Source organism: Mobula birostris, chromosome 3 (assembly GCF_030028105.1).
Source record: "Mobula birostris isolate sMobBir1 chromosome 3, sMobBir1.hap1, whole genome shotgun sequence".
Lineage (NCBI taxonomy): Eukaryota > Metazoa > Chordata > Chondrichthyes > Myliobatiformes > Myliobatidae > Mobula > Mobula birostris.
The window spans coordinates 102,600,589-102,626,472 of NC_092372.1; the positions used below are offsets into that span (position 1 = coordinate 102,600,589).

General features: G+C 39.4%; 1 protein-coding gene across 2 annotated transcripts in view; it reads left to right on the forward strand.

Annotated features, from left to right (window-relative positions):
• Positions 1 to 25,884, forward strand: part of cnot6l (CCR4-NOT transcription complex, subunit 6-like) — an 83,648-nt gene that overhangs the window by 37,350 nt on the left and 20,414 nt on the right. For both annotated transcript variants that reach the window (XM_072253152.1, XM_072253151.1), the window contains 6 exons: positions 602 to 788; positions 4,297 to 4,382; positions 6,461 to 6,550; positions 7,461 to 7,529; positions 14,041 to 14,198; positions 19,727 to 19,881. In XM_072253152.1, the coding sequence (XP_072109253.1) occupies positions 602 to 788; positions 4,297 to 4,382; positions 6,461 to 6,550; positions 7,461 to 7,529; positions 14,041 to 14,198; positions 19,727 to 19,881 (745 nt within the window). The remainder of the gene's footprint in view (positions 1 to 601; positions 789 to 4,296; positions 4,383 to 6,460; positions 6,551 to 7,460; positions 7,530 to 14,040; positions 14,199 to 19,726; positions 19,882 to 25,884) is intronic.

Sequence of the window (25,884 nt, forward strand, 5' to 3'; positions counted from 1 at the left end):
GCATAATGTTTTTGTTCCATTTTAGAAATGCCATAATGCACCAGTTGCATTGCATATGGTCCAGACTGGCAAGTTATTGTTTGAAAATTTGTTATGCGCAGTTGTCCAGTCACTCTAGATTAGATGCAGAGGTTATTCATCTGGGAAATGCCCTCCTCTTGTGTATTGAACAGTTGGTCTTGGTTTTGGTGGTAAAAATGCTAAAAGTGGCATCCACATTTCAAGGCCGGGAATAGAAAAATCTACGTAACCTACTTTTGTCTGGTGTATCATAAGGGTATGATTCGACTTGACTCCTACCTTACTTCAAGATTCTGACCAGCAAATAACATAAAGTACAATAAAAGATCCTTCAGCGAAATGAAGATTAAAGCCAAACTGCTAAGCTATTTATTCTGTAATTGCAGAGATGCCAGAGGTCTGGCTGATTGCAAATGTTTTTGTTATCTTGTGATTCTCTGTTAAAATGCAGATAATCTGAGAAATCCACTGTCCGACAAATATTTAATACAGCCAGCATATATGCAATTATTTTAAAAATTTAGATCTAGGTAAACTCTCTAAAATATTTTTATATTTCAATGTTCTTTTCTTCATATAGGTAAAGTGAGGAGCTTGAGTACTTCACTGTGGTCTTTGACGCATTTGACTGTGCTGCATCTGAACGACAACAACCTTACACGCATTCCACCTGATATTGCCAAGCTCAATAATCTAGTTTACTTGGATCTATCCTCTAATAAATTGCGCAGTTTACCAGCTGAAATTGGAAATATGGTGTCACTCAGGTAAGTGACTAAGATCAATTTTCTCTACAAGCACAGTAGCTTCTATAAGATTAAAGTTGTGGACTTAACTATTTTGCAGTTCACAATTGAATTACTATGAATTAAGTATATGTCTAAGGTCATGACTGAAGTTCTATATATAAAGGTGATCTCAATAAAAAATAAATGGTCCTTTGATTCTCAATATTATAAGTTTTGTTGCTGCTGCTTTAAAAATTAAGAATTGCTTTTAGTATGTTTTAAAACAATCTGAATGAAACATTCAAATCATGTGACTGGTAGGAATATGTTCCAGATGTTCCCGTAACTGAGTGCCGTTGCTCTGTTCTGACTAATAAAAATGAAGGTTAGTTTCTAACTTCATGGGGCATTTGGAACTGCAATTCTCTTTTTAGCTTTTTCCTTTTGTTGTAGTTGCTCATCAGAAGACTTAAAAATGAAACTATACCAATTCAGAAGTTCCAGGAAACGAATGGATACATAAAGCCTGGTGAGACAGTAATGCAAAGTCCATTGAAACATAAAGCTTAAAACCCAAAGAACAGAAGTCTCTTTCTCCTGTGCATCTGTGGAATTAGAGGTGTGTACTAGAATTCTGGAAGAATGCAGTATCAAACCAACATACAAACCAAGTGCAGCATCACCAGGAAATACTCCAATGTTGAATCAAAAATTGCAGTGCAAAAGTGGAATTAAAACTTTAAAAAATAGCTACCCAGTAACATCATCTGCTTGAGGTATAAAAGTTGCTGGGATAGCTGAAAAGAAATCAGTTTAACAATTTGGAACTTACAGACCTTGAAGTAGGAAAATAGAGTTGCTGTACATTTACCTAATCCTACAACACTTTGTGTAAAGAAAATAAGCTGAAGTCATTGCCTGCTACTCCAGGATAACTGATAGGAAGAGGGGATGGTTGAGCATAGCATATTGGTGAGGAAAGCCATCAATGAGGAACAAGAAATGAATGGCTCTCAAAGTTGCCTTTATTGTGGGTTTGTAGAATTCCTTAATATACTGAACGTCGTGTTGACATTTGGTATCCTTCAATTCCTAAACATAGTATTTTACCTGAAAAAATTAAATGTTTCCATTTTACTATAATGTAAATGAGTTCTTAAGTGGCATTCATAGCCAAGAAACCCGATTGGTTACTAATGGTTCAAATGTCTATTAACACTCACAGAGCAACATTGAGTGTAAATCTGTTTAAAGACTAGCAATGAAAATGTAGTCGCTGTAAATTTCAAGCCTATTGATTTGTTCATTCTAAAAGCAAGCTGGATGAATTCTGCAGAGCTTATTGTAGTGCAATAGCAGTGTTTATTGTGAGACCCAGTCAAGATCTTAAAAAACCTTATATAAGGTAAGGTATTGCATTTTCTAGCTATTCCAAATTGTAAAAGTATTTAAAAAAATTTTCGAACCAAAGAATTCATTAAAGACTTCAGTCCAAATTTCCCGAGATCCTTGAAAAGAAGTCTTGTAGATCTCTGCAACATTTACTAGTCAACATCGTCTACTTGCATTATCGGAATCTCCATTTTATGTGAAACCTACCCATTTGAACATGATCATACCAGTGCAAAACTCTGAATGGAGGCAGGATCTGGCAGAATTGTTCCATATCTTTGGTTGTTCTCAAGACATACGGCAGTGCTTGAGCCAAAATCAGGTTTCAGCCCCTGAATGGCTTTGATCACAAACTGAAAAGTGGAGTGACATCTAATTCATTCATTGCCATCCAAAGTATCTCCAGTGTTGTCTGCCAGTCACGAGACCAGCAACATGGATGTGGATTTTTGAGGCATGGATAATGTAACCGATTGGCAAACAATTCCGTACTCTGTATGTGAGGAAGTATGGCTGCTCCTTCAGAGACATAAACTTCATAAAGTAGAGCTGTCTATCATGGTTCAAGATTTGTATCTTACAAAATAAAATCATTTTTATTGCTCTGCATTTGAGAGGAATTTCTGAATATTTGCATCGCTGCAGACTCTGAAGATGATTAGCTGCAACCTGGACAATAGTACCTACGCGAATTGAGTACTTGTTCTTGACACAGAACTAGTCAAATGAATGTTCTCTGCATCTTGGTGACTTGTATCAAGAAAAGAAATAGGCGTGACAAGCCCACACTGAATTCTAAGAGCACACAGTAGGTTTATATCATAGTTCAACTCCTGTGGACTTGCCCAGGGTAACCTTGCTCAACATCTGAGACAAGCAGTGACTTTGCCTCCAATACCTTTTGGGTTATCAGTCAGGCATTTTTGACAAAGGCCTTGGTACAGTCTCAGGAAGATAATATGGTGCATTCTCTGGGTTAAAGTCTGAAGGACCTCTGCTTGTGAGTATGCTTCCTTGTAGTTTAATGCATTTCTCTTAAGACGTCCTTCCTGAAGATGCAGCTGCGGGTACTTCCACAGTTATCAACAGAATTCAGGAACATGACTTTGCTCTTGGAATGCGGAAAAAAGACATTTTTTCAAGATAGTATTTGTGCAGATCTAGTCCCAGCAAGGGATTTGGAGTGGTTCCATGCAGTGGGGAAGTTGTTAATAATTAGGAAGATTGTGCTGTTATTTTTGTTTGAGCAATTATTTATATTATTGGGCAGATACAAGTGCTATAGATACATTTTGGTTAGAGGGACATTATGTTTTTTATACTTTGAGCATTGCGGCTAAGAGGCCAGTGCACGTGGGCTTCGGTATCTATTCAGCCACTAGAAAGTGTTCTGTGAAATGAATCAAATAGGCTGGAAACAGACACCAATGAACTGGCAGATCTTGAGAGAAAGCCATGTGGGATGCTTTTTAGGTAAAAGTATTTGGAACCATTTGTTTGTCTCTTGTACTTGTATTGAGCTTATCAAGATTGGAAATGAGAAATGGTCATGGAATCTCCTTGTGTTATTGCCAGGTAGTCCAATGATTTAACTCAATGGATATGATAGTACTGTAGAATAATAACACAATGTTGATTGTGGGCTATTTTGCTTATTGGCATGCTGCTCTGGGTATTTAGGATATAGGAAGCCGGGCTGGAGAAATGCAACAATCACTGGGTGATATTTTTAAAGGGTTTCACTGATACTTCAATTTTTTAAGAACCATTATGTAATGGTACCATACTATCATTGTGTTTTGTAAATAGGTCACTCCAGCGTAGTGGCAGTGGCTTTAAAAAAGAAATTAATATTAAACTTCTTGAATTATATAAAGCAAAAATGAATGGAGTGGAGTTGTATTTAACATCAGTAGTTAGGGATTCAGAGGCACAGCAATCTGTGGTTGATTTAAAAACTTATGTGCATAAAGATTACAACAAGGCTAGAGATGGTGGGACATTATCCCTGTCCCATGATTCTGGAAGCCATTGACCTTTGCCTGATTATGATGCTACTTGATACAAAAAATCTGAAATTTGAAAAGTAGCATTTGGGGAAAAACATGAAAAGCTGAACAAAAGTCTACATTGAAGCTTTTTTACTCTTTTACAGGGATTTGCTTTTAAATAACAATCTGTTACGGGTTTTGCCTTACGAGCTAGGACGACTGTTCCAGCTACAAACCCTGGGGTTAAAAGGTCAGGCCTGATGAGTATCTTCTTTCATGTATCCTATCTTGTAACTTATAACTTTTGGAACTTAAAAATATTGTTGAATGCTCTTTTAAAAAAAATACATTGATCTTAACTGTTGGTAGTATATGCTTTATGACCATCTCATAACATCACTTATGTTTACATATTCATTTATTCTGAAATACACTTTCAGTTTAAAAGCAAAGCAGATGTGATCAAGTAAAAAAAGGTGGTCATTGTCTAGGAACTTCTTATGCAAAGTAGTTCAGTTTTAAATAAGTGAAGTGAACTCAGATTTTTTTTCCTCTGTATCATGTATTTCATTGCACTGCCACCGTAAAGTTAAGAAATATCACGGTGATATTAATTCTGATTCTGCTCTGTAAAATGCAATCTTTCAGAATTTTTTTTGGTGTAGTTCCTTAAAAGTGCATTTGCTGTGTGACCTCTGTCAAAGCCACATGTTTGAAGAACACAGCTGCTAAGTTTATATATATTATAAGTAAATATATATTATAAGTAATATATATTTATTTATATACACACATTCTTTCTCTTTTTTTTCCCTCTGTACCTCTGACTATACTCCTTGCCCATCCTCTGGGTTTTTTTCCCCCCTCCCCCTTTTCCTTCTCCCTGGGCCTCCTGTCCCATGATCCTCTCATATCCCTTTTGCCAATCACCTGTCCAGCTCTTGGCTCCATCCCTCCCCCTCCTGTCTTCTCCTATCATTTTGGATCACCCCCTCCTCCTCCCACTTTCAAATCTCTTACTAGCTCTTCTTTCAGTTAGTCCTGACGAAGGGTCTCGGCCTGAAACGTCGACTGTACCTCTTCCTAGAGATGCTGCCTGGCCTGCTGCGTTCACCAGCAACTTTGATGTGTGTTGCTTGAACTTCCAGCATCTGCAGAATTTCTCGTGTTAATGCTAAGTTCCCTACTGTCTTGCGGTTTTGTAGTTTATAAGAGTACAGTTCAAAATATTTCGTGCCTTGTTTCTATTTTGTTTACTGTTTGACATGATTTTCAAAGTTTGTTTCTCCAACGTAGTTTATCTAAGGGTGTTTTTCCAGTATCTGTGTGAAATCTTCTAATCCCTCTTCTAATCTACTAATATTAACACATCATCAAAGAGTTACTGCACTAATTATAAAGCAAAGTACTTTATACTGTATTGTCGCCAAACAATTGATACTAGAATGTACAATCATCACAGCGATATTTGATTCTGCGCTTCGTGCTCCCTGGAGTACAAATTGATAGTAAATATTAAATATTTTAAATTATAAATCATAAATAGAAAAGGGAAAGTAAAGTAGTGCAAACAAAACACAAAAAAAACGAGAGGCAGTTCTGGATATTTGGAGAGTACGGCCCAGATCCGGGTCAGGATCCGTTCAGCAGTCTTATCACAGTTGGAAAGAAGCTGTTCCCAAATCTGGCCGTACGAGTCTTCAAGCTCCTGAGCCTTCTCCCCGAGGGAAGAGGGATGAAAAGTGAGTTGGCTGGGTGGGTCGTGTCCTTGTTTATCCTGGCAGCACTGCTTCGACAGTGTGCGGTGTAAAGTGAGTCCAAGGACGGAAGTAATTGTGATGTTTGAAATGTGCAGAAGTATTTTTATGTACTTTTTGTGCTGTATACTTTTAGCTATAGAAGGATACAAGCTAATGTTTGTCTAACTCCTGGAATCCTTACATTTCACATTATTAATCAAATTAAAATGAAATCTGAATCCATGCATTGGAAATTAATTTCTCGGTGATTAGGGAAACGTGTAATTCTTTCAATAACTATCATTTAGTTTTATTATTTTTATACCATTATTATTTTCAACATCGTGGTCGCTAATTCCTCTGTTAAGATTATAAATCGGTACTTTTTGTCAATTTTGCCCTAGCTTCTCAGGTTTTTGCTAGCTGTGATCAGTCTTTTTTGATTTTTGACTCCTTATTCACCTTGCCTGCTGAGTTGTGATTGAGAAGTAATTTATAAGGGAACTAACAATAATAGATATCACTTTTTTTTTCAGCCTTATTATCAACATACGGAATTTAATGGGATTTTAATATTTTCTGGTGACAGGCAATCCTTTGTCACAGGATATCTTGAACCTCTATCAAGAACCAGATGGAACAAGAAAGCTACTGAACTATATGCTTGATAATTTAGCAGGTATATCAATGAGATCCTTGCACTAATATCTTAGTAATATTTTGTTACTGCATTCATTTTTAAAATTATTACATCTCTGGATTTTTAAAGTCACAGTCATAGGATCATCCAGCATGCAAACAGGTTATTCAGCTGACCATGTTTGCGCTGACCAGTGCACATCCATGCGTGTCAAGCCTATCTTATAACACTTGGCCCATTGCTTTCAATGTGAAGGCAATTTAAATGTTCATCTGGACATCTCTTAATTGCTGTCAACAACTTTGCCTCCCTCACTTTCTCCTATGATACATTCCCGATTTGTGCCACTCACTGGGTGGTAAAAAGATTCCCCTCAAGCCCCCTTCAATCTTACGTCCTCTAGTTTTATTTACCTTTGATAAGGGAGAAAGATTTTTGTAGTTTACCTTCTCTATAACCCTTCATTATTTTATATACAGTCCATCAGTCATGTTCCCTCTTAACCTCATCCAATCTAGGGAAGACAGACCTAACCTCTCAAGTCTTTCCCCATTACTAAAACACTATCTTGCTTTAGTGTTGGGCAACATCCTGGTGAATCTTCTTGGTGAATCTTCTCTACACTTTCTTCAGCATTATCCCATTGTGAGACTTTCAGTTTAAAATTTGTTGTGAAAATAATGTTAAGTCTTGAGACATGATGTTTTTCACTCCCAGTTTTGACCTTCCATTGTCCCTTTCTCACCAAGCCAAAATACACCTCTTAAATGAATCAGAAAAATAAACAACATAAACAGGTTTTGTTTTTTGAAATTTCCAGTGAATGTTTTGGAAAAATGCTGTTCCTGATTGTGTATTCTCTTGTTTCAATCCTGGTGTTGTTAGAGCATGGGTTAAATAAAATTTAAAAAATTGTATTTTAAAGAGAGCTTTTATTTTCTCTCCCAAGTTCATCCAGAGCAGCTTCCTCAGCGACCTTGGGTCACATTGAAGGAGAGAGACCAAGTGTTGCCAACAGGTAATATAGTATAAACTTGCATTATTTTAGAATTAAATTGATGATGTAGTGGATTTTCACAGATTCCTGGCTGCTTGAGTAATATGAAAGGGTTGTCATGCATTTTAATTGATTTATTTAATTGATTATTAACCTTTTTTTTTTGAAGAATTTGATTAATTTAGTAGAAGTATTTTATGTCAGCAGTTAACAGCTGAAAAAGAGATTTGCATTTATATGCTGTTTTTTCACAATCCCTGGCTGGTCTGAAGCACTATGTGGTCAGTTATACAATACTGTGCAAAAGTCTTAGGCGCATATAGAGACAAGAAATCATACAGCACAGTACAGACCCTTCGGCCCACAAAGCTGTGCCGATCATGTCCCTACCTTAGAGCTACCTAGGCTTTACCCATAACCCTCTATTTTTCTGCGCTCCATGTAGCCATACAGGAGGCTCTTAAAAGACTCTATGGTTTCCGCCTCCACCACCGCTGCCGACAGCCCAATCCATGCACTCATCACTCTCTACGTAAAAAAAAAAACTTACCCCTGACATCTCCTCTGTACCTACTTCCAAGCACCTTAAAACTATGCCCACTCATGCTAGCCAATTCAGCTCTGGGGAAGAGCCTCTGACTATCCACACAATCAATGCCTCTCATTATCTTCTACACCTCTATCAGCTCACCTCTCATCCTCTGTCGCTCCAAGGAGAAAAGGTCGCGTTCATTCAACCTATTCTCATAAGGCATGCTCCCCAATCCAGGCAACATCCTTGTAAATCTCCTTTGCACCCTTTCTATGGTTTCTGCGTCCTTCCTGTAGTGAGAGGACCAGAACTGAGCACAGTACTCCAAGTGGGGTCAGACCAGGGTTCTATATAGCCGCAACATTACCTCTTGGCTCTTAAACTCAACCTCACGGTTGATGAAGGCCAATGCACCGGATGCCTTCTTAACCACAGAGACAGCTTGCGTAGCAGCTTTGAGTGTCCTATGGACTTGGACGCCAAGATCCCTCTGATCCTCCACACTGCCAAGAGTCTTACCATTAATACCATATTCTGCCATCATATTTGACCTACCAAAATGAACCACCTCACACTTATCTGGGTTGAACTCCATCTGCCACTTCTCAGTGGCAGATAGCTTAGCTGCCTAAGACTTTTGCACAGTACTGTATTTGTCAATGTGGAGTAGAGAGCAAGTTTGTAAATCCGGCAGAAGCAAAGGATGTTGGGAATGGTGAGGGTGGGACACTGCAGGAGGGGTGTGGAAAAGGTGACAGAGAAGGAGTTCCAGGGGTGGGGGCGGTGCAGCCCTGAGAGGTCATTTGTTTCCAAACAATTGGTTTATTAATCATTACAGAACATCTTTCTGGTGCTTCCTGCTCCCGCCCCTCTCCCTTCCCCTTTTTCCAACCATGATTGCCCTCTCCCTGCCCCCTTTCCACTCTCGGTTCACAATTGAGATCCATTTCGGAATCCTGTTTATCATCACTCACATAAGTCATGAATTTTTTTTCTGTGTGACAGTACAGTGCAATACATAAAATTACTACAGTATTGTACAAAAGTCTTAGGTACCCTAGCTAAATATATGTACCTAAGACTTTTGCACTGTATGGTATAATCTTGGAATTACTATTGTAACCTAGGAAATAAAGCAGTCCATATGTTGACAGCAAGCTCCCACAAACAACAAAGTGATGGTGACCAGTTATTATTAGTTAATTATGGTTAAGTGAAGCAAAACATGGGGAATAGTTTCCTTCATTGAAATAGTGCCTGGATGTGCATTTAAGAGAGCAGATAGGTTATGGTTTAATATGTCATGTGAATGATGACATCTCTTACGGTGCAGTACTTCCTCATTGATGCAATGGTCTGTTGACTCATACTTGTTTTCAGAACCAGTTTGCCAATGTTGCTGAAAATAGCAGTGTATTCGATAATAGAAAGGAAGTTTCAGTAAGATGCCTATGGCCTGGTTAATTGAGCATAAAAGTAGCAAGTGGAATTCAGTCTGCACAAGTGTGAGATAATTTGTGGAGGGTTGTCAAGACAAAGGAATACATGATAAATATGCGATACTTGGGATAAGGAGTGGAACCACTCTTGAAATGCCTTTTAACAAATTGCTTTAAGGTCAGAACATAGATATATAGGGTGGTTAAAGAAAGCATGGAGTACCTTCTTTTATCATTTAGAGCCTGGAATATGAGGAAAGGCATCTTTCAGATGCTAATTGCAGCAGTTGTTAGATTTTAGAAGCAAAGTGGTTAACACTATATGTTATAGGCCAACACGCAGTAAAGAGGAAATGGAGGAGCAGGTTTTCATGAAAATTATTTACCTATATTTACTGCGGAGTGCTGGTGTCTGAGGGAAGTGGAAGGTGGAGATTTCAGTTACCCCAAAATGATTAGGATATTGTTGAAGGTCAGAAATGGTAGGCTTTGCTAGATGTATTTACTGGAGTAAAAGGCATGAAAGGACACAGAATACTCAGAGAGGGTTATGAACCACAGGCAGAGCTCCCCTGATCAAATGAAATGTGAAGTGAGTATATGGTTCTTGCCATGTGAATAATAATTTGAGAGGATAAAATATTTAGCTGACAGGAGAAATGAGAAAGGAAAAGAAGACATGAGAAAAGAATGCTTTTAATAGAAAAAGGGAAACCAAAGAGCAATCTGTAGATATGTAGTGGGAGGGTTGAACCAAGTAAGGATAAAAGAATTGCAAAGAAGCAAAGTTAAATTATGATCTTAAAGGAGTACTCTTTTTGGTCAATCTTAAAGGAGAGTATGTGGTCAACTGGGGAGGGGGGAGTCAAGTGGAACTAAAGGATGGTGTGAACATTAATTCAGATATACTGGAAGGGCTGACCATACTTAACCTCATCTGATGGGATGCATCTGAGGTTACTGAGGGGAAGTAACACTTGGAAGCATTGTCCTAATTTCCTTTCTAGATCAACATCCTGAGTATTAAGACAAATTATACTAAGCCAGTTCAAAATGGACACCAGACTTCTGAAACAAGTAATCTACTCCAGTAACACACATCAAAGTTGCTGGTGAACGCAGCAGGACAGGCAGCTTCTGTAGGAAGAGGTGCAGTCGATGTTTCAGGCCGAGACCCTTCGTCAGGACTAACTGACGAGCAACCTTGATGTGTGTTGCTTGAATTTCCAGCATCTGCAGAATTCCTGTTGTTTGAATCTACTCCAGTTCGTAACACAGCTAAAGATTTTCAGAGGTAGCAAATGCTTCAAACCTTGTTCTTAATGCCTTCTTGGGAGGGATGCTAATACAATGTCCTCATTGCCTCTTGATGTAGGCCTTGTATTAGCCACTTCAGAACACACAGAAAAGGAATGGAAATGAGTTATCCTTGTATCATGACAAACAGCTTGAGGAAAATTTCCTTCGATAAAGAGAAGCTGTCAGAAGATTAGAAAATGGCAAATGGGACTTTTTGTTTTCAAAAAGGAGTGCATGGAAATATGTAGCCACTACAAGTCAGTTAGCTTAATTTCTCTTGTGAGCAAGCAGGGTCACAGGCTGGCTCAGATCATCAGGGTTCTTGGCCTGATGTTGCCTGACCTCAATAGTTGCCATCCTAACAGATATATCTGGGTAAAACTTCTCCCCGAAATATCTCCACACTAATTACCACACTACGCAAAATATAAGTTATGGATACCAGTTAAACATCACATACATAAAAACCACAAGAGTATGTACTCCACAATCTGCCATCGTGATGCCTGCTTGCATTACACTCTCAAAATGCGTATGCTGAAATGTAGCTCCCCCAGTGAGTATACACGCCCCACTCTGGCGTTCCGTCCAAATCGTTGGGAACCACTCTTCGCAACTGGTGACTCTGCCTCACCGAACTAACACGAGTTTCATCTCTTACGTAAGCACACATGCATGCGCACACCGCGTTTATATCTACTAGTTCAGCTCTCCGTGTTTGTGATACCTCGTGTTCTCATATGCCACCGACCCGAACAGATCGAAGTCTGAGTGCTAACTGGCCACACAATGGGTCACAGAAGTATCCAGGAATTTGAAGCTGCCTACCCTTCTCACTGCTGATTCCTTGAGGACTGGTGTGTGTTCTTCTGACTTCCCCTTCCTGAAGTCCACAATCAGTTCCTAGTTTTGCTGATGTTAAGTGCAAGGTTGTTGTTGCAATACACTCAACCAGGCAGTGTGTCTCACTCCTGTGTGCCTTTTTGTTGCTATCTGGGATTCTGCCAACAACAGAAGTGTTTTCTGCAAACTTATACATGGTGTCTGAGCTGTGCCTAGCCACACCATTATGTATAGAGGGAGCAGAGCGGTGGGTTATACATGCATCCTTGAGGTGCACCAGTGTTGATTGTCAGCAAGGTGGAGATGCTGTTACCAATCCACACTGATTGTGGTCTCTTCAGTACTGAGGGAATGATGCTCTTGAACACTGAGCTGTAATCAGTAAACAATAGGTATTGTCCAGGTGGTCAAAGGCCGAGTAGAGAGCCAGTGAGGATTAGGTGGAGGTCTTGAGGTTGTTCTCTCAATCAAAAACAGCTGAGCAAATATTTGATAGCGATATACAGATTGTTCCTAATAGTTGGAAGAACTTTGTTACACAGGTAAGCCCTGATTAGGCACTCACTGCACAAAGGAAAGATGGCAATAGAATCTGTCACATTTTTCGAAGGGGGTTTGAATAGACACAGGTAAGTAATTGGCTGACCCATGAGTTAAGATGGGAGACTAGGACTGATGGGATTCCTTTACTTGGAGCAGGCACTAAGTTGAAGGGCAAAATGTACCCTCTCTGTTCAATTCTCTGATTACAGTTGGGATGTAGAACTCAATGTCTGAAAGAGTTGTGAGGAAGGAAAAAGAAAACCTCGTATTTATAAGATACCTGAAAAAGTATTTGAAGGCCTTTGTTTCAACTAACTTGGGTTACTTCCAAGTCCCATCTTAATTGCAACACTTTTGGCTGCCACGGGCTGAGTTATTGCCACCTCACGCACTCTATTGAGTCTTGATTTCATGATCATATTTGGAGGTGAAAATTCCAGCATTTGAATTCATTGATGCCCAGTAATTGAGTTAAAATTGAAGTCTGCTGCAGTGTTTATCCTGCACTTAAAGTGAGTTTGAATTGCATTATTTATAGTTTTTTTTTTCCAATATTGGTAGGAGACTTCCAATACAGGATCGCAATTAGCAGTTTGTGTAAAGTACAAGATGAACAACACTAGACACGATTGAGAAATGAAGACTGTTACTGTGCTGTCTAATGAATAGCTCATTGGATAACTACTTGGCAAAATTCCTCTGTGATTCTGGTGTAATTTGTAAAGACATCTGATTCTTGATGAACCATAATGTTAGACTCGTACTTCCATCTACTGCAGAAATGTTGTCATGCTGTTCCCATTCAATTGTGTTGTGTTCATTAGTTTTCTTTTGGCTTTCCCTCTTAAAGCAATACCTAGAGGAGCTTTTAAAGAACCATAAATTCATTGATTTGGTTGATTAACTATTTCTCTATTTTTTCACTGTTAAGTTTCATGAACACAAATCTACTTAACTGATTATGTTATGTTTACTTGGCACTGTGTGTTAGTAATCGGCTTTAGTCCATTAAGGAATATGAACTTTTATGGATTGATTTGAACTACTTTGGAAAAGTGGCTGAGTATTGAATTTCCTGATGAATTGTGTTGTCCTGTGCACATGACAACATAATTTCTTGCAATGCATTGACCAGGGTAGCAGATCAGACTGTCAGATCATCAGCAGCAGTTCGTGTTAGGAATCGAACCCTGGTAGATTCTCTTTAATTGTCCACTCCCCACAGCTTCCCTAGACCCGACCCTCTCTACCCCCTCTTTCCTGCTACCAACCTTCCATTCATCCATGCTCTCTGCAATGCATGATAGTGTGTACTGTGGCTAAACAGTGTAATTTTTTCAGCAACAGTTATACTGTTAACAGCAATAGACAATTTTGTTTCTTAAAGTCTGATAAAACTAGTTTTCTTGATGAACATATAGAAAGTATGGGTATCTCTTATGTATAGCAATATCAGAAGCAGGTGTTTTTTTTCCCAAGGTTATTGATCAAGTACTCAGATACAAAATTAAAGGAACTCCAGTTATGGAACATATATTATATCTGATCTAATAGTGGTTTATGTTGATGGTATTGTTATGAATTGAAGAATTACAATAAAAATATTTATTTTGCATTTAATCTGAAGTCACACTAATGTTCTTTTATTAGCATGTTTGTATTTTTGTGAACTTTGTAATTTCTAATAAATCATCCTTGTGCATTTTTGGGTCACAGTGATATCAATCTGTAACGTCCATGTAGTTTTGTCTTTAATTCTGCATGTATATTAATTTTATTGCATGTTTTATTAATTGTTCCATCATATCCAGTGAAATCCCAGTGTTGAACTGATAATGGTATACACCTTTTAATGATGTATGGATTTTCTTTACAGCATTGTTCACTGTCATGTGTTATAATGTTCTATGTGACAAATATGCTACAAGACAGCTGTACGGCTACTGCCCATCCTGGGCTTTGAACTGGGAGTACAGGAAAAAAGGGATCATGGAAGAAATCGTAAACTGTGATGCTGACATCTTAAGCCTTCAGGTAGCCAGATATGCATTAAACAAATGTTATTCCTCCCTGCCAACAATAAAAAAGAAAAGTTGTAATAATTGATGAGGGAGCTGTATACCATTCATATACATGATGGGGTGGCTAAATACCACAGTGTTCAATATTCAAATCCGAGGTAGAATGGTTGAGTTTAGATTGTAACTTGCAACCATTGTGTAGGAAGGATGATGATGTTCAAGATTTGTCTCCCTTTGCTACTCAGGATGAAGAAATGAACAACGTGCACTTGTTTCCATAATCCGAACTCCCTTTTTAATGTTGTCTTTTGATCATGTTTCCAAGAAAAATAAAATTATCACGTCTGCATTTATTAGCTAAACACCTCAAGGGTCTACATAGGGTTATTATTAAACAAAATTTGAAGCCGAGTAAGATGATGATATGGCTATGACTGATGCAGTTGGTAGGTTTTAGTAATCTGAAAATAAAAAGGTTGTTCAGAAGCAGGTGAGGCCCCCAACAGAAGATCACATTTGTGGAGTTGAGGCTGAAGAGGTCAAAAGAGAAAGAGTGCAAATGGAGGGTTTTAGGGCTAGATTTGCCTAAAAAATATGGTAAGAGAAGGCTATGCGTGATCAGAATTTCAAATCTAGGATGTTAGTTAACTGAGAAACAGTGCAGATTTGTAGGTCTGAAGTTCATCTTGGTTGACAAAAGGAACTAAGCTTATGAGCAATCTACTTTAGTTTCATGGAGAAACAGTTGAATGGAAAGTATTAATTTTTGATGGCCTGAAGAAATGGTTTAAATCTTGTCAGTTTTTAGTCCGAGAACATTTTGGCTTATCCAGTATACAAGTGCTTATCTCAGTTCTGATCATATCCAAAGGGCTCAGTCCATGGCGGGAGTGGGAACCTGATTGGAGTGGTTCAGATGTGTTCCAGGAATGATTGGGAACCTCAAGAAAATGGCAGCCAGTCAATTCTTAGCATCCAATCAATTTAAGTGTTGTATACTCAATGCTTTCTGTGTCTTCTACTTTATCCCAGGTTAACTACATTGAGTGCTAAACCATGAAACTGCAGTGACAATTCCAGGCATGACTTTAGCGTAGTGTTATTATGCTGCTTTTTCAATTACCTGTCCCTTTAATTAATAATAATTGGATTCTTCTGCAAAATCTGCCTATGTTACATTGATTTGTTTGATATTTGTCTTTTGTATAGTTACAAAGTTCTGAATGGAAAACAATAAATAGATGCTATAATACCACAATGGGATGTGGTGTAGAACTGAAATGGAAATTCTTTCTATTTGAAAAAATATATACAGTTGCAAGAAGAAGTTTGTGAACCCTTTGCAATTACCTGGTTTTCTGCATTAATTACTCATAGAATGTGGTCTGATCTTCATCTAAATCACAATAATAGACAAACACAATCTACCTAAACAAGTAACACACAAACAATTGTATTTCTTCTCTTCAATACTGAGTATGCCATTTAAGCAATTACAGTCTAGGTTCAAAAAAGTATGTGAACCTCTGGGGTAATGCCTTCTATAAAAACTATTTGGAGTCATGTGTTCCAATCAATGAGATGAGATTGGAGGTGAGGGGTGTAGAGGTGCTCTGCCCAATTTTATATAAAAAAAAACACACAAAGTCAGGTTACTGACAGAGCCTGCTCTTCTCAAGATTTGCTTATGTGCACCATGCCTCGATTAAAACAGCTTTCAGAGGATCTTAGAAGAATTGTAGAGAGGCATGAAGTTGGAAAAGCCTACAAAAGCATTTCTAAAGACTCCAGTGTTCATCAGGTACACAGTGAGAGAAATTGTCTGCAAATGGAGGACATTCAGTACTGTTGCTACTCTCGCTAGGAATGGGTGTCTTGCAAATATCACACCAAGAGCATGACATGCAATGCTGAAGGAGGAGAAAAAGAATGCAAGCCTAACCCAAAAGACCTGTAGAAATTTCTAGAGCTTGCTAAGGTCTCTGTTCATGTGCCACTAAAAGAAAAGCACCGGACAAGAATGGTGTTCGTAGAAGGACATCATGGAGGAAACCACTGCTTTCCAAAAAAATCATTGCAAAGGACCACCTGTATGCTTCTGGAATGATGTTCTGTGGACAGGTAAGACAAAAGCTGAACTTTTTGGCCGAAATGCACACTGCTATGTTTGGAGGGAAAAAGGCACTGCACACCAACACCAAAACTTCATTCCAACTGTGAAACGTGGTGGAAAGGGCATCATAGTTTGGGGCTGCCTTGCTGCTTCAGGGCCTGGCAGCTTGCCACCGTTGATGAAACAATGAATTCCAAATTGCATCAAGACATTTTACAGGAAAATGTTGGGGTAGCGGTCTATCACCTGAGGCTTAATAGAAGTTGGATGATGCAACAAGACAATGATTCAAAAGATGAGTAAATCAACAACAGAATGGTTTAAAATGGAATGGCCAAATCAGAGTCCAGACCTTAATGCAAGTGAGATGCTGTGGCATGACCTGAAGAGGACTGTTCATGCAAGGTATCCTGAAAATATTGATGAACTGAAACAGGTTCGTACATAGGAAAGGTCTAAAGTTTCTCATTTGCTGTTGTGCAACTGATTATATAGGCATCCGTTAGTCTCATAAGACCATGGATTTGCGCCTTGGAAGGTTTCCAGGGCACAGGCCTGGGCAAGGTTGTATGGAAGACTAGTAGTTGTCCATGCTGCAAGTCTCCTCTCTCCATGTCACCGATGTTGTCCAAGGGAAAGGCACTAGAGCCAATATAGCTTGGCACCGATGTCGTTGCAGAGCAATGTGTGGTTAAGTGCCTTGCTCAAGGGCACACACGCTGACTCAGCCAAGGCTCGAACTAGTGACTTTGAAATCACTAGACGAACACCTTAACCACTTGGTCACACGCCAACATGTCTGATTAGCAGCTACAGGAAATGTTTGGTGGAGGTTATTACTGCTAAAGGAGATTTTACCAGTGATGAAATACAAGGGTTCACATACTTTTTCCAGCTTGGACTGTAGATGATTAAACAGTGTGACCAATTTTCACATGAAAACTACAATTGTTTGTATGTTTAAACACGCAAACACGAAGAAATCTGCAGATGCTGGAAATTCAAGCAACACACACAAAAAATGCTGTTGAACGCAGCAGGCCAGGCAGCATCTATAGGAAGAGGTACAGTCGACGTTTCGGGTTGAGACCCTTCGTCACGACGTGTGTATTAGTTTAGACAAATGTGTCTGTTTATTATCGTGACTTAGATGAAGATTGGACCATATTTTATGAGTAATTTATGCTGAAAACCAGGTAATTGCCAAAGGTCCACAAACTTTTTCTTGCAACTGTAGATGTACCTTGACAACTGCTCAGTTTTTGTCATTAGACCTTTAAGAGATTATTTCTACTGTCATCTTTTCTTGGCAACAAAGCCCATTTTAATAACCTACTTTGAGAATGGAGGAGTATTTTTTCACTGTTTGGTAAATCAGGTACAATATTGTCACTTTGAGAAGCCATTTATATACTTCTCATGTTCACAGATTTTAACAGATCAAAGAAGAGGGAAATATGGCTTTTTCCCCCAGTTACTCCTTTTGATATCTGTTGCAAAATATTATGCATTTGAAGTCAGATATTTTTCTTTAAGAATAAACATAAATTGAAGGATGCGTAATTAACCATCCAAAAGATGTCATATTGTTAAGACAATGGTGTACTTTGCACTCCCTGCCATTAATTAAGAAGTTTGTAATAGTTCCATTGTAGAAGAAGAGGTAATATTTGATAGCATTACATTTAGTGAAGTAATTTAAAAATTTGATAGTGCTTAGGTTAGGAAGGCAAACTAGTCTGAAGGTGTTTCAATGGAAATGTGGCCACACAATTAAAGAACTACAAATGTAGTCAACTATTAATAAGCAAAGCTAGTTAGTTGTACTTGTGAGAAGCTGAAAATCCAGGACCAAGTTAATGATTACATGAAAATAGTTTAATAATAACCCATTGTAGATTTATTGAAGGTATGTTACGTTTGCTTGACTTCCAGTTTTTTAAGTGACCTTTTAAAGTGGTGGTTAATGTGTATGCGAACTTCCAAAAGATGTTTTGTAATATGGTATATTTCAGATAGTGTCAAAATGAAATCTAATGGCAATTAAAAGAGCACTGCTAATGTGAATACACAATGGGCCAGGGGACAACAGCAGAGGATGGCACTGATCTCATTATCAGACATGAAGGAAGTATGTGTTGGCATCCTTCAAGTGTGATTTCTGGAACTACTTCATTTTTTGATATGTTTCAATGACATGGTTTTCAATACATTGAAGACACAAAACGTGGAGATGAAGAAAGTGGCGTGATTAGTAATGAGCTGCAAGAGAACGTGGGCTGATTGGTGAAGGTCTTAGCAATATGGCAGATGCAGTGATGTGGTTTGTTTAGGTGGAAAGAATGAAAACACATCTGTACAGAATGGTATACATTTAGAGGGAGAGAATGAACAGATATTAGGGACTCAAGGGATATAGGGAGAAGGCAGGATCAGCATACTGAAATAGATTATTAACAGTGATCGTGTTGATTGGCAAATCAGGCTAAGTTTTAAATAGTCTACTTTTATTTTCTGGGTTTTTTTGGTATATGTCACCTGGACAAATCTTTGAAGCTGGTAGAAGTTAAAACTTTTTAATAAGGGACCTTTTGAACTTAATAAATACAAGACTATTCTGCTTGGTACTACCCCACAGGATGCCAGTTCATTTTGATACTCTTAGCCACCCATTGCAAGCACTTCCAGGTAAGTATCCTCTTTCAAAAATAAAAGGAATCCATGAACTGCTGTGCCATGAACCTCCTGCATTTTGTTTCCACTCCTGACAGCACCTCCTTGATGTGTTGATAGACTGCTTGAATCTTACAGTCCTTCATCAATGTCCTAGAAGATGTAATTTCGCTTCCTTCCTCTGTCCTTTCCCTCTCCTCTCCTCTCTTCCCTTCCCTTCTCCCTTGCTCTCCATAACAGAGTCTTTAAGCTGGGAAAAGCTGTGGTGCAATTATGCAATCAGAGAAAAAGCCGCAGAATCCAGTCAGTCAGTATATCAGATAGCTGCAGACAATCGCCAGCAATGAATTCTGTTCGTTATGGTGGTTGTTGTGCAGTATCAAAGCTCAACATCTCAGTTTTGAGCAGTCAGACTTCTTCCCTTTGCTAGTTTAACATTTGCTTTCACAGGAAATTCCTATACACTGAGCAATGGGCAATTTATTGGTGTGACAGAGCAAGCAGAGGACATGGACTTGTGTCAGGTTCTTGGCATAGCAGCTTGCAGAGGCAGAGCGGGCAGGAGCTTGCACTATGTTCCTGACATAGCAACAGGGAGGGCTGGGATTCTCACCTGATTTCTGGCACTGTAACACTGTCAATTAATGTCTCTCAATAGGTCATCTACTATAAATATGTGTTCAAATTGTTCGCCATTTAGCTTTTTTGGTCTTGATAGATTTTCAAGTTTTACGAAGTTCTTTTTTCTTTAATAGGAAGTAGAAACGGAGCAATACTTTAATCTCTTTCTGCCTGAGTTGAAGCAACGAGGCTATGATGGGTTCTTCTGTCCAAAATCTCGTGCCAAATTAATGTCTGAACAGGAAAGGAAGCATGTAGATGGATGTGCAATATTCTTCAAAACAGAGAAGTATGTTTAGCATTTTGGATATGAAATAGTCTCTGTTACAGTGAGCTTCTGATGAAGAGAATTTTAAATTTGTTAACTTAGAAACCTTGTTATTTTCACAATGGGCACTATATTTGAAGACATTAACTTCATTCATCATGTATGTCTAAAATGGTTGCTATGATTGACAAAGCCACTCGCTAATCCAGTGTAAGGAATTTATAGATTTTATGATACATCCACTAGAATTAAAGTCCATAATCACAATTTGGTGGTAAGCTAGCAGGTGTTGTGGCTCATGTTTATTTGAAAATGTTGCTTTGCCTGGCTGGGTGTTCTCGTATTCTGTCAAGAAAATGTAATTTGTAATAGGTGTATTTTCGGATGTGGTTTGTTGCAACCCTTGTGATAATATAGTTGAAGATTTTCTTGTAAAAAGAAGAATTCAAAGGCATGTTCATTGTAACTTATTCTGTCCTTCAGCCAAAAGTAATTGTGGTACAGTGTAAGCAGAAGATTGGGGCTGCTGAGTAGAGGTGGTGAGCCAGAAGTTTAAGCTTAAATGACAAAGTACAAATTGGTCTGAAATTTGGTATCATGTATTTCTGGAAATATTTGGAGAAGCTTGGTGATTTTTTTTACCCAGTCCTGATGCATCCTTGAAGTTGGTTTGAAAATGCTCCTACTCCATTATTCATTTTTGCCAGTTAAGCTCCAGCTTTTCTGCCAATTTTACTGAACTGTGGTACTGAGTATATTGCTTGTAAGTTAGCATAAGCAATAGGATCACACTTTATTGAACTTTTATACACTTTATAGTTTTAGGTTATTGAACCATATTGCACATGCAAGATACTTAGAAATTTGAAATTCATGAAGCTTTTCCGTTTTCAGTGCACTTCTGTCATGGTGTAACATAGAGCTCTGTAAATGATGGGTAGGGCTACTTTCTGTATTTGTTCCAGATTTCCAGCTTTGGTAGTTTTTACGTTTCTTTGCTTTGTTCTCAATGGATGTTGCCTAACCTGCTGATTATGTTCAATATTTTTATTTGTCATGTTCTGTTTCTCATCACGTTATTTTCCTTTCTCCTTTCCTGTTTCAATTTATCTCCTTTACATCTCTGACAGACAAGTAGGCCTAATTAATTAACCTTCAAAATCCTCTTCCCAGGCAGCATAGCCATTACGAGTGGACCCACAATTCTGCAGATGCTGGAATCAGCAAAAATAAAACTGCTGGAGGAACTTGTCTGGTCATGCAGCATCTGGAGTGAAATGGATAGTTGACATATGGTTGAGATCCTCTACTTAGACTGAAAGCTAGAGGAGGTAGCCAGTATAGAAAGGTGAAGAGAAGGGCAGAGCAAGAGTTTGCAAACAATGGATTGATCCAGGTGAAGAGAAGTGATAGGCAGATAGAGGGGAGAGTGGAAATAGTGACAGAAGCAGGGAGGTGATAGGTGAAGGCAAGAAGGGGATGAAGATATTCAAATTTAATAGGAAAGGAAAATGGAGCATAGAATTAAGTAAGGGAAGTGTGGAGGGCAGATGGGAATAGTGAGGGATGGGAGCCAGTGGTAAATTGGTTTATTATTGTCTTGCATACAGTTCATATCGATCATTGAGATACTACACGGTAAAACATTGAGTGCAGAATTATGATTATTACACTAACAGAGAAAGTGAAATAGGCAACAAGATGTAAGGTCATAACAAAGTAGATTGTGAAGTCAAGAGTCCATCTAATCATTCTATAGAGCTGTTCAATAATCTTGTAGCAACAGGATGGTAGCTGTCTATAGGCTTGGTGGTTTATGAGCCTGCAAGGCTTTAGTATCTATTGCCCAAAGGGAGGAGGAAGAAGAGAAAATTATGCTGGCTTGCTTTACCGCGGCAGCAGAGTCCATGACGTGAAGGCTTGTTATTGTGAGGTGATGAGCTGTGTCCACAATTCAGCAGTTTCTTGTGGTCATGAGCAGCGCAGTTGCCATACCAAGCTGTGATGCACCTGGACAGGATAATTGCTATGGTGCATCCATTTAAAATTGGTGAGTATCAAAGGGAACATGCCAAATGTCTTGATTCTCCCAAGGAAGAGACACTGGTGAGCTTTCTTGGTTTTGGTGTCAACCTGGTTGGACCAGGGCAGGCTATCAGCTTGTAGAAGGAGTATGTGGGTGATAGGTGGGTAGAAGAGCGGTGATGGGGCCTGAGTTGAATGTAACAAGAAGGTCGAAAGTTGAAGTAAAGTTTATTGTCATAAGCTCAAGTAGATGAGGAGAGAGAAACGGGAATTGGGGTGGTTTGCCTGATGCGGGCTCCTGACCTGAAACATCAACCGTCTCTTGCTGCATGACTCACCAGTTTCCCCATAGCTTGTTTTGCTTCATTCCAATATGTTATAACTCATATTTACAGTTATAGTAATTATATTCCACTAGCTGAGTGAACTCTTGATTTTTACATAATACTCTACGCCAGATTGTTGCAAAATTGCATTCGAAGCTATTGTGTCTTGGATTTGAATTCTTTTTTTTCCCCTAAATTCTTTCTGAGATTTCATGTTTAGACTATTTCAAATCAGTCATTCATTTGGCATTTGTAGACTTGGACATTTGATTTGCTTCCCTCTAAATTAGTGATTCCCAAAGTGTGCAATATCCCCCCCCCGGTGATAGTAGGAGTTTCTAAGGGGTGGGGGGTGGTACTCAGTAGCAAGGGGACAGTTAGGGGATTATAGGCTTAATTTAAGAAATGAATTACTTTTTATAAGCCTTTGATCCTAAATGTTTCGTAATTGATTACAATGATCATAGAATCACCTCATCTCTTGCTAACTTCTTTTAGACTTTGCTTGAAGCTTGTACTATAAAACATATACAGGCAGATGCTAAAGAGCAAAGCTCCAGAGATTAGGAAAGCAGAGGTTGGGAGGAAGAGAAGTGACTACAGGATTGGTGGACTGGGCTGTGTTCAAGGACTCATCTGTGGATCAGAATGAATATACCATGGTTGTCATGGACTTTATAAAAATAGACGTAGACAAGTGTGTCCCCACAAAATCATTCAGTCTTCTCCAACCAGAAGCCCGGATTGAGCCATGAGATTCGCAGTCTGCTGAGGGCCAGATTAGAGGCATTCAAGTCTGATGATCAAGAAAGTTATAAAAGGTCCAGATACAATCTCTGGAAAGCCTTCTCACAGGAAAAGTGGTAGTTCTCGACTAAACTTAAATCAATGAAGACAGCGCTCAATGCAGGGCTTAAGTGCTGTCACCTCTTACAAAATGAAATCAAGCAACATAGATGAGAGCAGTACTTAATTTCCAGGTGAGCTCAATGCCCTCTATGCTCATTTTGACCATCAAAACATGGAGAAACTATCACAAACTCCCACAACTCCAGATGATCTCTATCTCTGAGGCTGACGTGAGAACATTATTCACGAGGGTGAACCTACAGAAAACATCTGGCCCAGATGGGGTGCTTGATTGAGTACTGAAGACCTGTGCTGATCAACTGTTTAGAGTGTCTACTGAGATCTTTACAGGTCTCTCCTTGGCAGCTTATGGAGTAAGGCGTGTTTGTCGCAGCTCCATCTTTTACAACTTACTTTCCACTGTTAGATTTGTTTAAAGTTTGAAGATTTATTACTTTTGCTGAAGGATTTATGATTTAATTATGATGGCTGATACTCGATCTGGAATTGAATTAAGAAGTGGCAAAACTTTTCCCGAAGCTGAACAAAGAAAGAAATCAGAGGACGTCTCTACTTCAGAAAGAATGCTCTCTTTAATAGAAGCTATAGATGCTAAGATTGGTACGGTAGACACCAAAATCGATAAGCTGACGAACACTAATGAAAAGCTTGAAAAAACTATTTTTGCTGTTCAGGAATCTTTGAAGAATCTGGAAGATCAATATCAGATGCTTAAACAGAGCACTCATAGAATTGAAAGAGAACAGGAGTTAACAAGTCAAACTATCAAAGAACAAGAATTGAAGTTATCTTCTATGGAAAAGAAAATCAATGAGGTTACTTGGAGTTATCAAGAATTAAGAAGAAAACGATTGATCTGGAAAGCAGAAGTCGCAGGGTGAGTTTATGCATACTGGGTTTGCCTGAAAATATGGAAACCGGTGAGCCATTAAAGTTCTTTTCGAACATGTTATATTCGCTTTTTAGTGAGATTCTTGAAGCCTGTCTGCTACTGGGCAGAGCTCACTGAATTCGTCATCTGGGTCATCAGGTGGGCACCCTCCTTCTTTGTTGTTGCGTTGATAAGCCCACAGCGTCTCCAGAGGGCTCAACGGTGCTACCTGGCGTCCCAGATACACCCCCTCAGTTCCATACCCTCCTGTCTTCATCTTGCAGCCCAGTTGTTGTCTTTCCTTTTAATGCAAATCCAATTACTGCTTTCTTCTGCTGCATTTGACAAGGACTTGATTGATTGTTGGAGGGAGTGACCCCTCACCCCCATCTGGTCGTAGATGTAGCATCGAATCCCCTGCATCCCACTTCTACCGGGAAAATCTTGGTCTTCCAACCATTCTGGGCAGCTTCAGTTGCCAGTTCAGAGTAGTTGGTCTTTTTCCTGTCATAAGCTTCTTCAACACCATCTTCCCATGTTACTGTCAATTCCACAACATATACCAGCTTGGCTGTTGTGGACCACATGACTATGTCTGGCTGGAGTGTTGTAGCCACAATGTCTGGGGGAAACACAAGCTTTTTTTCCAAGTCCTTGTCCATTTTCCAATCCCGAGCAACCTGCAGAATGCTTATATCTTTTGATGTTATATGGTGCTCTGGAGGTTGGCCTGCTGGTACAAATTGTGTGATGTGGACATTTCCTGCCAATGTTTGTGGGAGAGCATTTGTGGTGATTCGCCTTTGTTCCAAGATTGATGCCAGCTGTCTGAGAACTTGGTTATGCCGCCAAGTGTACTGCCCCTGGGTGAGGCTCGTGGTCCATCCTGTTAAAATGTGCCTTAGTGATCCAGGTGCTCCCCACCACTGGTTCAGGTTTCAGGGGTGTGTGTAGGAGGTCATAAGTGGCTTTGATGACAAAACTTAGCGGAGATCCCTCCATCTCCCAGATGTCACGCCAGCTAAGTTTCCCCTTTTCCAGGCTCTCCCAATTAGTCTATTGATCCTGCTTGGCCATTGAGATGGCCCTGGTGTTTCGCTGTGCCTCCTCCTGTCTTCTCAACTCCTCCACCACGAACCGTCTCTTCTGCACTTGTGCCACTGAGGAGCTTTTGGGATGAGCCAGAGCCCGGCTCTCCCATGTTGGACTTGGCCAACCACATCCCTGAAGCAAAGAGCAGACTTAGCACTCTGAACGGCTTCAGATGGGTTCCACTTCCTCTCCGTTGCCACATGGGGGGGGGGGGGCCACTGTTCGAATAACAGTGTCTTCAGATTCATTGAGGGTCATGACCAGTCTTGCTTTGGTGCATTTGAATTCTTCCACAAGACTTGCAATTGGTAATTCCAATTTGCCGTTCCCGTACAGTCCAACAGGACTTAAGCATCGCAGATGTCCAAGCCACTGTTTTACATGTGTGCTGATCATTCTTTCAAGCTTTTCAACCTTGCTGATGGGGATTTCATACACTGTTAAAGGCCACATGAGTCTTGGGAGTATGCTGAACTGGAAGCACCACAGTTTGAGTTTTCCTGGCAGCAAGGTCTTGTTGATGCAAGCTATGTACATGATGGTATCCTTTTTTAGTTGTTTAAACTGCTCAGTGTCCTTGAGCTTAGCATCATACACTCGGCCCAAGCTCTTCACTGGCATTTCTGAAACAGTTAGGACAGGTGTTCCGTCAATATGAAATCTTTTATCCATGACTTGACCTTTGACAATGGAGATGCTTCTGCACTTGCTGGGCTTGATCTTCATCCTCGCCCATGTGACGTTTTGATGAAGCTTTTTCAGACGTTTCTTGGTGCAGGGGACATTTGTCGTCAGTATCGTTATATCGTCCATATAGGCTCGTATCGGTGGTAACCGTTG